The sequence below is a fragment of the Epinephelus lanceolatus genome, chromosome 22 (genome assembly GCF_041903045.1).
Source record: "Epinephelus lanceolatus isolate andai-2023 chromosome 22, ASM4190304v1, whole genome shotgun sequence".
Taxonomy (NCBI): Eukaryota; Metazoa; Chordata; class Actinopteri; order Perciformes; family Serranidae; genus Epinephelus; species Epinephelus lanceolatus.
In genome coordinates, this window is record NC_135755.1 from 23,185,447 (window position 1) to 23,202,026 (window position 16,580).

The window sequence follows — 16,580 nt, forward strand, 5'->3', positions numbered from 1 at the left end:
ACTTTCAGGGCTGTTGCAGTCTGATGGTACAAAGTTGTATCACTTGACAGGGGGGAAAAAATAAAGAGGACATTTTTATCACCCCTATAAATGCCTCCAGAGTAGAATTTTTATAAACAATCTGATATGATTACATTTAGTTAATTGAATTTTACTGTTTAGATGAAATTAAATTTGCTGTTTTTCCATATTAGAGTGAGTCAGTATGAACTAAGAGAAATGCTTACAAAAACAACTATTAAAACAAATGCAAAACAAATGCCCTATTTGCACGGGACTAGACTTTCCAGGGCACCTCATGTGATTTAGAAATAACCCCCCCACACCCCCTCCTACAGATGTTCCATGTGGTGCGTTTGCATGAGATAAGCAAAATCTGTATTTTACTCACATTCAGTGACATTTTTCCCTGGATAAGATGCGTACAACCATTTGTGATACTACTCAGCACTACTACCAATGATATACAGTGTTAACCTCTTTTCTTCTTTTAAATGTGGCTTAAACAGACAGAATTGATTCTACCACACATTGTCTAATTTTCCATCTCATCATCTTTCGAGATTTTGCTCTTCTGACTGATTCGACCTTGCTTTTTCTGCAAACAGGTCTCCATGCTGTGTAGCATGTTGAGCCTCCTGCACCCAAAGTGCTGTCGAAACTTTGGTTTATAATTGCAAATGCAGCTTCCATAATCCTCGACAGGGAAACAGGCAGAAACGAGGCATGAAGAAAATAATAAACTCTAAATACGACCCAAATCACCAAAATGCAGATTCACACAGGACTAGTGTAATCACACAACCTCTTCTTTGGTGAAACATGGTCTGTTATTTTATGTGGTGGAATTTCTACTTGACAAATTACGGACATGGCTGATTAGCATGGAATTTAGATCACAGGCAACCTCCGCATTATTCAAAATGACCAGAGGTCATACTAGGTAATACTAACCCGGTGCAAGGCCTTAAGATGTGTAACACTCATATGAGTTAATTTGTGGAATAGTTTTGAGAAGGAAATGAAAATGTGTAATACAATTAATAGATTTAATATATGTATGTATGTAAAAATAAGAGGATTAACAAATATAAAACTGATTTATGAGCGCTAGTGTGTGTATGTGACTTTTTGTTTGGGACTTCTGAGTATAAATATATGTATATAAAATGATTTTTTTTTTTATTTTGCTTGTTTATTTCACTTCCATTGTACAAACCTAAAGAGATCAGTACAAAACAACTAATGTAAAAAGGGTAGGTACAACTTTTTTGGTCAGCAAAACTTGTTTTAGGTTGTCACTGCTTCAAAACTATTGCCTTATTTTTGTTATTTATTATTTTTTCTTGTGTGTATTTGCGTTTTATGAGTTGGAAATGATTGAAATAACTAAACTAAATTAATTCAAATTTTTGTGAGCTCCTTTAAATTACTAGAAATGACTGAAATGATCTGTCAATGCTTCACAATAAAAATTTTCTGGAGCAGTATGACACCAAAGGAGGATTTTATCCCTCCAATCTCTGCCTTGTATTCATAATCACGTTCTCTTTCATCCAGGCAAAACTGTTGACAAACGCACCCAGCCGTTGGAGCAGTTACATGGCTATTGACGGCAGCTCTGATGCATTTAATTTCTCATATTTAAGAACTTGCTTCAATATTTGATGATAATTAACAGCTGAGTAGAAAATGTGTCTTTCACTTGGAATTTTAATCATCTGGAGTATCTGAGGCAAACTATTGTGAAGTGACTGATTTACCTTGACTCTGGGTTTGTGGTTGGAAGCTTTGCTTGTCAAATAAAAAAAAAAAAGGATTTTGAGATTCTAAAGTCTTTGTGTTCCAATAGGCGGAAAGCAACTGCAACTACAATACAAGAACATAGTGAAGAAAAAACTGTACCTTGCATTAGTCATGAAGTCTAAAGCGTAGGCCGGTGAAATAAAAAATCATTCAAGTAAATATCCACTGCGGGACGAAGTACCTCTGTTGAGCGATGCAGAGCTGTTGATGTCGCCGGTCATAAAGGAGGACTCGGACTGTTTTCTGACTGTGTCATTCCACATGCGACGGATGCGGCTCTGCAGAGAGAAACAACATGTCAAAACATGTCAGAATATTCACTCTTAACATTGTCGGTAATACTGCTAAAAGCAACAGCACGTGGATGATTTTATTCAAATGAAATCAACTAGACATAGACAGCACTATTCCACATTTCTAAAGTTCTACTAGCAGCATACACTCACCCTACTTTTAAACACAATCAAGGCTGAGACATGAAGCAAAAACACAGCCTGACAGCTGTTAATTCAATTTTAAAACCATGTCAGCTTTAGGGATAAGTAACCTTCAATTAAAGATGAGCACTAGTACTGGGATAGGTGAAGTCAATAATAAAGTCATCAGTCAAGCTCTCGGAATCAGTGTCGCGGGTTGCAAAGGCTCAATCCAAGAGGGTTCATCCTAGTTAATTAAGACAGAGCCCCATGGGCTGTTGCACAAGCTAAGGGTCTGGGTATCCAACCACGGAGCTCACGACTGTCTGTCCTGAGCCAGAGGAAGATTTCAGATTAATACAGAACAGATTGGGTGACGGTGAAAGGAAATTAATGTGTACAATGATTCGTGATGAATTTCAATTTATCACAACCCAGGTTCCCTTATTTTTTTGTAGTTTAAGTCATCAATAGTAGCATCTTTACACTCCAATAACACATGCAAAACATGACAGCAGGGTCCAAGCACAAGTTGGGCAATGAAGCAGTGCTTTTAAGATTTTCTGTGACTGCCTTCAATAGCTCAGCCAGGTTTCAGTTTAATTAAGTCATTACCGCTGCCATCATCATTAACTAAATTTGGAGCAACTGACACAGCACCTCACCTAATTTCTTCCTGAAATTCCCCATTTAAAGGAATACTTAACCCCCCAAATGACCATTTGTGTGTCAATTACTCACCCCGTGTTACATTGAATTTGTGAAGCAACCAGTTTTCCTCACATGCATGAGGTAAACAAGCAATCTAACATGAAGGAAATCTTTGGGGTTTACAAACTCGACACAACTCATGCAGTCGTATGTTCATGACTTCCCGAACAGACAACCTTCTCTGATGGGGAACTGAACGAAATGTGATGTCTGTGCTCTCTTCAAAGCCAGTCTCCATTGACAGAAACAGTAATTTTACCTCGCTGAACATGGGAGCTGCTGGTCTACTGCCACCTTGATCAGTTAGACTGTGTGCTATTGTGTGGCTTTGGTGTTTTAAAGCGTTGGTTCACATTTACACACAATAACACAAACAGAACAATCAAAGCAGCAGTAGACCAGCAGCTCCCATGTTCAGCGAGGTAAAATTACTGTTTTTGTCAATGGAGTCTGGCTTTAAAGAGAGGATGGATAAGTTTTACTTTCCGTGCATCTGCTAGTGAGAAAGGGTCGTCGACGAGTTGTGTGACGAGGTTTTTTTTCCATTTCTGGATTCTTCGTTCATCTGAGGCATGCAAGAAAAAGTTTTCTTCACGAATTCACCATAACATGAAGTAAGTAATTGATATACAAACTGTCATGTGGGCGGTGACATATTCCTTTAGGGTTGACATTCAGACCGTGGGCATGTTCTTCTTTATAGACACTTAATCATCGTATCATATATGATGTGGAAAAATGCCCACGCAGAGGTGTTATGATCGATATCCCACACTCAGATGGCTATGTTGTTTTTATGCACTCAAGTGTCAACCCCAGGTGACATACAGCTCATGTATTCTAACAGGAACACGCACTGACACAGACGGTCACATTAACATATTGTACGTCACGTTGTCCCCTGCGCTGGGGACACAGATGGGTGGAAAGTGACACAGCTACTTCTTCTTCTTTTTTTTTTGGACAGATAAAAACTTGAACCATTCATCGCCAGCGGGTTCGAATGTACTTTGCTGATTACGCATTCATTTAGAAGCCTCGGAGTAAGCAATAAACAAGCACGTCTTTCTGAGTGTTTCCATTCCTGTCTTGCTCATATAAAGCGACTGAGCATGAGGTTAGAGCCATCTTGTCAAAGCACTGTGTATAATTAAACGCTTTGATCTGTGTGCAGAATGCAGCTTGTATCGTGGGTTGCCACTGCATGCTTGACTCTAAGGGCTATTTATAACTGAACACTGGGAGGAAATCACAATCTTTAGAATATGGATATGATGTTCAATTACAGTGTATCGTGGCAATTCATCCTATACTTGATGTCAATGTGGGAGGAATACATTATCAATTCACTTCACGAGGAGACAGAATTTGCAGATTTTAGCGGAGAAAGTCAAATCTGCATTCATAAGCGTAGAGAAAATTCCTCACAAGGCTTGAGCCAACACTTTAGTCAGCGTCGCCGTGCCGCCATGCTGCCTGCTCCGGTGAAAATGAATTGCAGACTGACTTCATGTACTTGGAAAATGTTTAGGTCAACGAGCACTATATTTTCCTGCTATCACTTCCAAACAAGGACATATGCTGCACTTCCTCGCAATCGATCACGCGCAGCTACACAGTCACCTTTTAAATCTTTTCTCATTAGTTCTGTAAGGAGGTGCACATCTGTGTAATGTCATGGATTATTATTTAGGAATAAGTCGCCCTTGCTTCCAGCTATGCAGGCTGACTACCTAAAGATAAAATTTGGTGGTAATCCAAAACCACAGGAGAGATAATTTGTCCTCATAAAGGAGATAAGAGTCAAGTGCAATAAATGAGGAATGTAAAGAAAAAAAAAAAGGAGTGCCACCTGTGACCCTGTAGAGTAGCGTCCTGGAGCACGGGAGGCGGCGCCTTTTCCAGAGCCGATGGAGCTGTCCACACTTTTGCCACTGCAGCAGTGAGTACGCAGGCATTTTCCATACTCCTTACGCACCTGTATGAAATCAAAGCACAGGTACAGCACATACAAGCCAACAATTAGACCAAATCCAAGGGTAACAATCCATGGATGGACAATGAGACAATAGGTCTCTGGGAACAGATATGCAAAAGGCCAAACCACCTCTCCGACACAGGGGCAAGACTTTGTGGTGGGTTTGCCCCTTTTTTGTTGTTGTTTTGCATCTTCTGTTCGTCATTATGCAATTTTTTGTGGTTTTGCATCTCCCTGGTGTAATTTTGTGTCTTTTTTGGTTGTTTTCTCTTTGCAGTTTCTTTGCATCTCTATGTGGACCTTTTGTGTCTCTTTGTGGTAATTTGAGTGTCATCTCAAAAATGAGGGCCTGGCGGGGGGCCCTGACACTTTGGACCCCTGGGTCTTTGTCTGTTTGGCCAATTTAGTAATCCATCAATATAACCATCTCATACTTGGTGCATTTGGAGATGCTTTTGTGGCACACTTGCTGGAGCATGAAATGAATTCAATGACATGTGCAGGTAACTGATGTCACATTGTACAATCTCACAGAGCACATCTTGACAACAAACCCATACCTTCTTCTGCAGCACGCAGTGGAAGATGAAGATGAACATTCCCTGCAGGGAGTTGAAGATGGTGAACAGGTAAGCCATGACCACCGTGCTCTCGTTGACGTACATCAGGCCAAAAGCCCAGGTCAGGCCCAGCAGACATAGCAAGGCAATGGCCCCAATCACCCACGATCTGGAAACACAGACAAACAGCCATATTACAAACCATTCAACAAAGCTTTAAAAGTAGTTTGAAATCATGAGGAGCTGTGTTAATTGCACCAGTACAATAAAATAATTTCATGTGAAGTGTGTGCTACCACTAAATTAAAAGATATCCGAACATAATAGTCAGGTATCATGGAATCCAGAGTTTTCAAGGTTTTCCTGTGAGAGGAGGAAAATGCACCAAAATGAAGAGGGGAAAAAATCGATGAGAAATGACAATGGATTTCATCTTTATTCTCCGACCCTGTCCTTGTCTTTGCTACCATTCCCTCACCTTGTATGCACTCTTTCAAGAAATGGCACTGACGATTTGAAAAGCCGTAGACGATCATAAAGCTGCAGCTTCATATGTACGATAATGGAGGTCTGTATAAATGGGAGGGTAACACATATGACATTTTCATTACAAGACTATTTGCATGTTGGATTCTATTACCCAAGTCTTGGAATAACTGTCTTGTAAACTCTTACTCAAACTGAAAGGTTGAACGGAGATAAATGTCCTTGAGAACACGGAGTCTATTAAGAGTGAGGGGCTCTATCTTTATGCGCAGAGAAATGGTACTTTCTCTTCACCTGCACACTTTTGGTATTTCGGTGACTCCGTGCGCCGCAGCCGACAAGGCGGAGTTAAGATTGATATCTGATTCTTGCCGGCATCCGTCATGTACAACAGCCTGCATGCGTGATGATCTTCCCTTTGAACTGATTGAATCATTTTACATACAGCCATCTGAAGGAGACTGTTTCCTCTGCAGCCTCTAATTCGAGTGGTTCACATTGTCAACCACATGGTAACCTTGATTAAGTATTGTGCACACTATTCCAGACTATCTGACATAATGGCAGACTCCCTGCTGTTGTGTACATCAGTGGTTGGTTATATCTCGCTGACAAGTTTATACCATCTGAATTAGCAGAGGTGTGAAGGTCAGGGATTGGAATCACGGCTGGTTACATGAGCATTACGGTTTAATTTCACAGCAGTATGACCATATGTGTGAAAACTCTTGCACACTGCCTTGCTTACCTTTAATCTATTTCATGGAATGTTTAGTCTAAACCTGCTGAAGGCGTTCTTAAAGGGACAGTTCACCCAAAAATCAGAAACACATATTCTTCCTCTTACCTGTGCGCTATTCATCAGTCTATATTGTTTTGGTGTGAGTTGCCAAGTGTTGGAGGTATCGGCCGTAGAGATGTCTGCCCTCTCTTGAATGTAATGGAGCAAGATGGCACTTGGCTTGTGGTGCTCAAAGCGCCAAATTAATACATCTTAAAAACTCAACAGCAATGTCTCTTTCCAGAAATCATGACTTGGTTACTTGGTATTTTTGACAAGTTTCACGTGGGAACCATTTTCTTTCTATGGAACGACACCCACCAATCGTATCACTTCTCAGAAGGAAGCGTGCATCTACTCATGGATGAGAGGCTCGTGAGATATTAACATTATTGGCGTCCTCCTGGGCTGAGCTGTAACATTAGTTAGCTCAGTGGTGCTAGGTGAGCTAGCAGTAGAGGCACACTTCCTTCTGCGCAGTAATATGGTGTGTGGGTGTCGTTAAGTTGAAAGAAAACAGTTCTTCATAAAACTGCTCACAATAAGGTCTGTGGATTATCTTTTCTGTAAAGAGACATTGCTGTTGAGTTTTTCCAAATGTATTTTTTTGGCGCTTTGAGAACCACAAGCCCAGTGCCATGGGCATCTCCACGGCCCATATCTCCAACAATCGGCAGCTCACACCAAAACAATCGAGACTGATAAATAGCACTACAGGTAAGAGGAAAAATATGTGGTTTTTGGGGGTGAACTGTCCCTTTAAGGTATGGATGTTAGTTATGTATGAAAATGTGGTTATTCTACGGTGTATAGTAATACCTAGATGTTAAAAAAATGGTGATTGCCAAGTATTCATAAAGTCCAAACATACAAAACTTTCTAAAAATGGGACTTATTCTGCTATCAACTATATAAAGTAAATATTATTATGATGATTTCAATTTATTTATTTTATTTCATTATTTATTCAAGGTGTTTCAAGTATCTATCCACTGCTTTTACCCAGAGAGAGCATGTGAATCTTTATCCATGACTGTTAGCTCTCTGGATTGGATGCAGATAAGGAAAAAGACTGACAAATGTGAGCACCACATCCACATCACAGTACTAATATTTCCATAGAGTGGACTTTGAAGATACAGGTGCTATTTAAAACTAATCTTGCTTGTCACATCTGTATGTATATCTAAGACAGGAGCGGTGTGTGCACACTAATGCGGCCTTCAACATGACTGAGTACTCCACAATAAATCATGTTAATGATTCAGAGAGGCACCTAGATGGATTTGGGCGGGGATTTGTTCATATGAAGGAGTAAATGAAATATGGCATTATGGGAAAAGGGTTCTTCCAATTTTGTCTTACTTGATCTCAGGTTCATAATCCTGATAGCTGAGCGATATGACGAGAATAACAAAAGAAAACAGGCAGAAATAAATCAAATCACATAACAATGAGATGGAGAGATGTAATCCAAAATGTGTGGACGTAAATACAATATACAAATTTAGATATTAAGAGGGAAACAATACACCAAGAGGGATGATGGATTATTTTGGCAGAGGAGATTAAAGCTACATTCACAGCATCCAAACATCAAGGCAAGGCATTCATACATTTTGGGAGGGGATTTGTTAGTGATTTACAGGTGATAACCATAATTATCTTGGTTCACTGAAGTATCTAGCTCGCCTCATAAATGCTGGCAGACCTCTGCATTTAAGCGGTTATAAATGGGCCAGGTGTGCGGCAAAATAAATGATTTATGAATTCGCCAGGGCAACCATTAAACATAATTTTCCCAGGGCTGTCTTAATGACCTGGTGGGAGAGGTACTTCATCAAGGCGACTGCCCCCGGAGTGGACACAGAAACACAAGCAGTGGGCACAAAGAGAGCAAAATATTGTCCTCTAACTAGCGTTTGAAGAATGGTTTATGATAGAGACGCGAGAGGTCGGGAGAAATGCATCCGAGAGGACAGGATATGAAGAGGCTACGACTCGTATCGCACATGGCTTATCTTCTTGTGGAGTTATCAGATAAAAAATATGGGGATGGATTTGAGAGCTGCGTGGAAGGAGCCTTGAGGCAAAACTTCAGAGACTGCATAACAGTCACTGAAAAGCATAACAGCTCACTTACGAATGAAGAGGGTGCGTTTCAGTTATATCCTGTCAGGACTGCATTCCTGAAAGCTACTACAACAATTACAGAACCTCTCACTTCTGGCATCATTAAGCTCAAAATTGTTTATGGTAAGTGTAGTGTTTGGCAAGGAAAATCAAGTTATTTAGGAAGACCTCTAATTAAATGTGTATTCTAATCAAATTTCTGAATGTTGAATATAGCATCTGAGCTTTACAAGTACTTTGGCTTAACTGTACTTGTCAGAAAACCATAGATTCACTTGAATGGTTGTGCAATATATAGATATACTATCCATCTCCGGGGGCTGCAGCAGAGCACTTGCAGGCTGTCGAAGCACAGAAAAAGAGAGAGAAGCTTTATTGTGCTAATCGTTGAGAAGAAACGCCAAAAATGAGCAATTTCGAGGAGAGAACTACTTCAGACTGTGGCATCAAATTACTGCCAATTTCCTTCAAAATGACTTAATTTGCAGAGGTGCCATTCATTGCAATGTCACAGATCATTTATGTATGAGATTGCAATTGGTCAATTCAACCTGTTCCAAATCTGTATAAAGTCATTTTATAGGCTGTTTCTGGGAGGAAAAGAGGAAGTGCTGTGATCAACCCAACAGGGTGTTAATTATTGAACCAAAGGTATACTTAAAATGCTAATCGCCTCAAAGTGTTTAAGACATCAATGGCGCAAAGTTTTTGATGTTGCTATAGACGATTTTTTTTTTTTAATCTTTAAAATCATCCTCGTTAGCATATTTCATTTGAAGTTTCTTATCAGCACAGGGAAGAAAGCTACGCAAGTCAAAAGTCACACCTTTCTCTAAAAAACTGTTAAGTCCGTCATGTCCTTAATACGCCGAATTTAGAAGCAAGTTCGGTATTAAAAGTCACAAAGGGTGCAAAATGTCACGTTGTAATCCATGAATCACTGGACAGTGGCAGCCGCTGTCTCCATTACGGGGTGAGGAGGGGGAAAAAACACATCAAACACAATATCAATTCTACTCTACATCCTCTACTGAGAAATGCTGCATCTTACCAGTGCCATTCTACAATAACACATCCATCATAATAACGGTAGCTAAAATGAGGAGGAAAAAGAAAAATGGAAGATGAAAAACAGAGAGATGTTAAAGATAAATACAGGCTAAGATAAAAAGGCAGGATGTGAGTGCTAATCAAAAGGAGAAAAAAGCAGGAGGGAGGGAGGGAGGAAGAGATACACAGCAGAAGAGATGAAACATTCATATTAAAACAAGGCAGCATGATGAAATCTGAGCAGAAAACGTGACACCAAGCCATAAAGAGGAATCAAATGGCAGAAAGATAAGACAAAGGAAGACACACCTCATTAAACGGAGCTAAATTGACTTAATTAACCCGTGGTATCATCATCATCAAACCAGTTCACCTTGATAACTCGAAGAAAAGCTCATATGGAAAGTCAGGCAATAATGGCTCTAATTGATTCAGTTGTAATAGTGAGGGCTTCACTGACTGCTCCACCAAATTGGACAAACATGCAGAATATCTGGCTTTGATATTTTGCAGTGTTCGGAGACGTGGATCAAATAAACGCTATTTCAATCCATGTTAGAAACTAAAAGACCTCATACTTACCTATTACGACTTATTTATGATGAACAGAAGCACCAGTTATAGGCTATGATATGTTGGGTTGAGCAGTACGGTTTCTAAAGCCGGTTTTCTGAATGTGTTTGTGCAGTCGTGTGTTGAGAAATGGCTCGCGACTTAAAAACTGTGTCAGATGAATGAGGGCTGACAACAGCAGCGCTGCTTTATACCATTTTCCAATGGTCATCTGAAACATCGCCGACCATTTCGCAGCCAGCGAGACTCGGGGGTCGGGAGGTCAGCTGTTTGGCACATTATGGGAGGAGAGTGTAATAAATCATATGACACCGGGAACTCCAGCAGTCAATATTTTTCTGCAGAACAAATGTATGCTGCGGTACCAGAGATGGGGACCATACAAGAATGGACTTGGAAAATGTTCTCTAGAAAAGTATTAGAGTATTTTGGATCAGCGCTTTGCTCGATGTGCCTGCTGTTCTGGTCCTCTCCTGGTCTGGAGCTGTATCAAAGTGTTCTGCTAAGCAATCTATCTCCACACCGTGCTTCAGTATATAGGCTAGAGAGCCAAAAAAGGGGCTGCAGGTGGTCTACCGGTATTTCTGCCAGTGTTTGATCCGCCAGGCTTGTGTTCTTCATAGTGGATGTTTGAGAAAGGGGCTGTGTATTAGCTTGTGCGTACAGTGCATATGTCTGAGTGTTGATGTGCACATGTATCTCAATTGACTCAATTGTGCTGCCGATCAGAATCCACACTGTGAGCAGAGTCCTTATGGTAGCATGGGAGAAAAGCCGCAGGTTCCAATATTTAAAAGTGGTCTGTCAAAAAAAAAAAAAAAAAAAAGAAAAAAAAGAAAAGAAAAAGAAAGCGCAGAGAACACCCAAACATACTGTATATTCAGACTATTTACAAGTCAAGTTTTGATGGCCAACCTCGATGGCTGTGTCAGTGCTCCCGGCAGCTCCTTCACAATTCTCTTGCCATAACCTGATTGCTGTTCTTTCATTGCAGCAAAGTGCATATGACTGATCCACTTTTTCTTTGTAACACACCAGAATCAAATAGCCTAGAAAAACATAACCTATTATTTCACAGAACCTGATGAAAAAATTTGCACAAAAGAGGTGACACTGAATGGCTTTCACCGTGTAGCCACTTCAGAATGTGCCAAGTTTGGATTAACCCATTTTTAATATTGCAGGAAAGTATAGGACCTCATTATAGCTTTGACAAAGCGTAGCAAAAAGAGCAGAGCAGGACATGACTAGACTTGTATCAGGTAGATGAAGCCAATAGGTATGACAGCAGCTGGAGCAGCTACATGACTCACCCACCCTTGACTTACACATCTGTCCACGATCAGCCCCCTTGGCCTGGAAGCAGATTTCCAAAAAACTGCTAAGTTGAATCTAAGAATGCCAAAGCTGGTTTAGACTGACGTGTAAAATGGTTGCTAGTAAACATGTATAGCACTCTCCAATCACATGCATTAACAGGAAGTCACTGTAGCATCCAGAGCTGTGACCTAACTTCCAAAAATAACTCTTTTAGGGAGGCATTACTTTAATTGACATGTGCATAGATGAAAAAATGAGAGGTGCCAATGGTGCCAAACTAGCTGGTTCTATTTAGTTATAATGTTTTTGTCCAGACCATCCTCTCCCGAAAAATGAGCATATACAGTAGCGCTGTTGCAAACACCTTATTGAGATCCGTATATTCATTTATTGTAAAGATAAATAGAAATACAGGCCTTGGTAATTATGACAGGAGCAAAATAGGGAAGTCAGGTGACTTGGTATAAAGAGCAACGATGGATTGGTCAAACAAACACAGGACTTTCAACCAGGACACCACTCTCTGTGTCCTGTGTGCCAATTTGTTATCCTAAGATGACAAAAGCATGACCTGCCCTACTCTGCCTCCGATTGGCTGGTACTCCTGCCTTTGTTGGTTGCATCAGTTAGGTTTGGGCGTGTGGGGGTGTGATTGGTTAGGGTTAAGGTAAGGGTGTCAGAATAAGCCAATCAGAGGTAGAGTAAGGCAGAATAAGGAGGGTCATGCTGTTGCCATCCTTGGGAAAAAAACTCATGTCCCATGTGATATCAAAAGTCAACAGTAGCTTAACTTGTGTAACGCACTTAACCCAGGTCATGTACGTAACTTTTGTAAGGAAATGAAGTTATGTAACAAATATGCTTATTTCAACCCAAACCATGATCCTTGTTTGTTTAAGTATGAGGACGTATTGTTATAGCCATAACAATTTGTAATTTAGGTTGTGTTATTTTGGAGAAATGTAATCCAAAATTGTTCCAGCAGCTAACAGCCTTTTACCACTTGTCAAGTCAGATGTGTCGACCTCATTCGACATTTCCTTTGCCCTTAAACAGGTCATATATAAGCAAGCTAACGTTAGTTTTGTCAGTTAACTCTACTAGCTACACAACAGTTAAACCTGGCTGTTACTGGGTGTAAATCTTAAGTAAAATGTGTATGTATCTATGTAAGAAACAGACTGTGTGGGGCAAACATCTTTTATTCAATAATGAAAATTTCCGCTAAGTTAACACATATTATAACTGAGTAAGTCTGAACTTATGCAGAGCAGATGCACTCTGCAACTCAGTTCAGTTGAGGATAACAAAACTTCCAAACAAAGCCACTGTGTCCCTTAGAAGTGACAAATCTCATCTCAAAGCTGAACATCTTTAAATGTTGCCCTCCTGCTACAGGTCATCTTAAGGTGATTGTAATGTCAGTACGGGTCACACCGCGGCCCCACTCTAAAGCAGCACTTAAAAACCCCGACTTGACTGAGAAACATCCTGTGGTGAATTTGTGATGGAAAAACACAGTACGGCCGGACACGGTGCAGCTTAAGCATGCTATATCATACTCGCAGAAGATTGTGTTTTTATGTGTGTATCACTGTGCTGAGAGGAGCAGGGCAGACAGGGCCACTGTGCTGAGACACAACCAGTGATGTGATGCCACAAAAAACAGCCAGAGCGCCGGCCATAAAGTAGACTAATGTGTCCAGAGTGGCTTAAAAAAAGAGAGGCAGACAGCAAAAACAGAGCCGAGACCCTTATCCATCATAGCAAACGGGCGGCAAAACAACTTTACACCATCTGTAGAATGAGTCTGTCCTGACACCAGGTAGCTGGAGCTTAAGTCAAAGACAATGACCGAAAATGCTGTGTCATTCTTCAGGGTAAAGGAACCTTAAAAACAACTTTTAAAGTCTTACTTAACATCAAGCCAGACATCTGGATGAAATCTGTAGAACCCATCTATAAAGTCAAACGTGTAGAGTTTAATGCACAAATGCTTCAGTACTTGAAGCTGATCAATATCTTTACTGTACATGACAGACTGTCTATCTACTACCCCTCCTGCACTCCACACTCAAACTTTCGCCGCCTTAACATCCATCCTTGTCCCACCACATTTCTCCCGACGCTGCTGGGCATCGTGAAACTATAACAGCAACCATCCACGTATCATGCCGATGTTAAATGATGCCAGATTTCAATGACTTCGGAGAGAGACCTGGCTCGAAAATACTTGCTCTCTTTCCCCAAGCCCAAAGATTAAAAAGTATGCTATTTAAAAACTGTGCAACCTATCAATTCATTTCCCTTCATTCCTGAATCAACATTCATGCTTTTCATTCCTGGCACAGCAACAGGGTTCCTGTTTCAAACTCAGGGTGGGGGGGGGTTGAACCCTGGGGTGGTGGAGCCCTTCTGTGTGGAGTTTGCATTTTCTCCCCGTGTCAGTGCGGGTTTCCTCCGGGTACTCCGGCTTCCTCCCACAGTCCAAAGACATGCAAGTTAACTTAATTAGTGACTCTTCATTGTCCGTACGTGTGAATGTGAGCGTGAATGGTTGTCTGTCTCTATGTGTCAGCCCTGTGATAGTCTGCTGACCTGTCCAGGGTGTACCCTGCCTCCCACCCAGTGTCAGCTGGGATAGGCTCCAGCCCCCCTGCGACCCCTAACAGGACAAGCGGTTACGGAAAATGAATGAAAAATAAATTCTTGGCAAGTCGAAACTTAATTCCCCAGATGATACGGTTTGTTTGAATCCAATCGAGTTGAGTGAGAGAATCAGGGAGAACTAATGTTACATTACTGGGTGCCACCTGGAACTATGTGCTGGTCAACAAAAAACAGAGTGCAGTATTTAAAACGAGCACTCAAAAATTACAGATCAAGATGCAGCAGCTTCCAATTTTGTTTGAAAAATACAGTTGCACAAAGAACAAAAAGGTAAAGCTCATATCAACATAATTAGTGAGCTAACATTAGCTAACATTAGCGTAACAGCTAAGGAAGTTTTTAACAAACCTGATTCAACAAATGAATGCAAATTTTAAAAAGCATTCATGATTTTTGTAAATTTAATATTGGCATTACATTCGTGGAAGAGCATATTATGACTTGTTTAAGAATCAAAACTCAAAGTTTAGGACTTGGGACTTGCCAATCTTGACTTGGGACTTTAGCATACAGACTTGAGACCTTTTTGTAACATGCAAAACAATGACTTGGGGCCACCTCTGCTGAGAAGTAAATGAAATACATCCCAAAACACAAACATCATTGTAATAAATAAGCGAAAACATAAAACCACCTGTATGGTCCGTTACTTTTAAACAGACAGATTTTGCCTTTCTCACTATTCCACAAGGGTGTATGCCTTTTTACCCAATGTACACATATTGCACTTCCAGATGACTTGCCTTAAGTAAAGCTATTTAATGTGAAACTTTAATAAAATACTTTTACTAATACACTGAAATTCACCTAAGCAAAACTGAAATAAATTTTACTAGCGCAATAAATGTTTGGCGAGGTATGCAAACTTTTACGAGCAGCCGTGTAAACACCAGTGAAACTTTGAATGCAAGTTTTCTAATCATTATTGTCCCTTAAGCTCTCACATTATCTGAAAGCAGCCAGGCATAGACAGATAAACAGACTCAAACACACAAAACACACACGCAATATGAATATTCATCGGCGGCATGTTGACACCAAGATAACACCAGGTCAGGTCTGTCAGATTGTCTCCTGGCCTTTTTCCCGTACAGACAACAGCGTCCTTCAGATAATGATGGAGACGCAACAGAATACCTGTTTGATTTTAACCCCGTCTGACACAACCTTTCAGCATAATAGGGGGTGCTTACCTCGCAGGCTCAGACTCCTGGACCCTTGGGTTGGGTGTTCACAACCTTAAGTGCTTTTAATGAGGTTTCAAAATATCAAAGGAGGAGGCAAGAGAAAGTGAATTGCTTGGGAACACTGGCTTGAATACAGAGTAACAGCCAAATGTTGCTCTTTAACCAGCGGTTCATTAAACTGAGGAGGAACAAGAGGAAGAGTCGGCTCAATCTGAGTCGATACAATCCGGCTGTCAGGGTGCGTTCGGTGGAAGCGAGCCTGTCACACTCATATTGAAACATTCTTTCCATCTGTAACAAAATGTCACAAGGAGTGCTATTTCTGGATGACTTTAATGGATATCTGGGTGATCTGAGTGCTCTTACTTGATGTTGTCCAGGCAACCGGAGTCTGGTTTCAAGATGGCCGTGTGATGGAACATCTTGTAGAGAGCGATGCCCAGGAAGATCACGTTGAGCTGAGAGACAGACAGAGATTCGCAGAGAGAGAAGGAGAGAGATAGGGGGATGGGAGGAGATGAAGCTTGTGTTTCCTGTTTCAGTTCCATTCATTTTAAATCAGAGCACTTTGTAGCACAGAGCCGGAACGCTGCAGCCAGACTCGGTTTCCCACTTTGCCAAACAGAGCACAAAATCCTGTGAAACCTCTATGGTGGTACAGCAGACTAAACTGAGAACGGTGAGACAAGACAGCTGCATACTTGTATGAGGGAGCCTTTCCATCTGACATATTCACACTTAGAGACAACCACAGGGAATAACTGCCACTGCTTCTGCATTCCTTTTCTTTACAGTTTGTAGGGGGAAAAAACCGCTTGGCATTGATCGAAATTCTTGTGAAATGCTTGAAGAACTTACAGCATTCATAGCAGCATGTTACCTGCTGTATCACAAGCAACGACAGCCTTT

At 40.8% G+C, this 16,580-nt stretch overlaps 1 protein-coding gene across 10 annotated transcripts in view; it reads right to left on the reverse strand.

The window, feature by feature from the left end:
* The window catches only part of LOC117246452 (adhesion G protein-coupled receptor L3), a 322,005-nt gene that overhangs the window by 9,759 nt on the left and 295,666 nt on the right, over positions 1 to 16,580 (reverse strand). For 9 of the 10 annotated variants that reach the window (XM_078164394.1, XM_033610365.2, XM_033610368.2 and 6 more), the window contains 4 exons: positions 16,038 to 16,129; positions 5,472 to 5,640; positions 4,786 to 4,911; positions 1,988 to 2,084 (listed from right to left, as the gene is read on the reverse strand). In XM_078164394.1, the coding sequence (XP_078020520.1) occupies positions 1,988 to 2,084; positions 4,786 to 4,911; positions 5,472 to 5,640; positions 16,038 to 16,129 (484 nt within the window). Of the gene's footprint in view, positions 1 to 1,905; positions 2,085 to 4,785; positions 4,912 to 5,471; positions 5,641 to 16,037; positions 16,130 to 16,580 lie in introns of all 10 variants that reach the window. The other variant, XM_078164399.1, reaches the window with a different exon arrangement.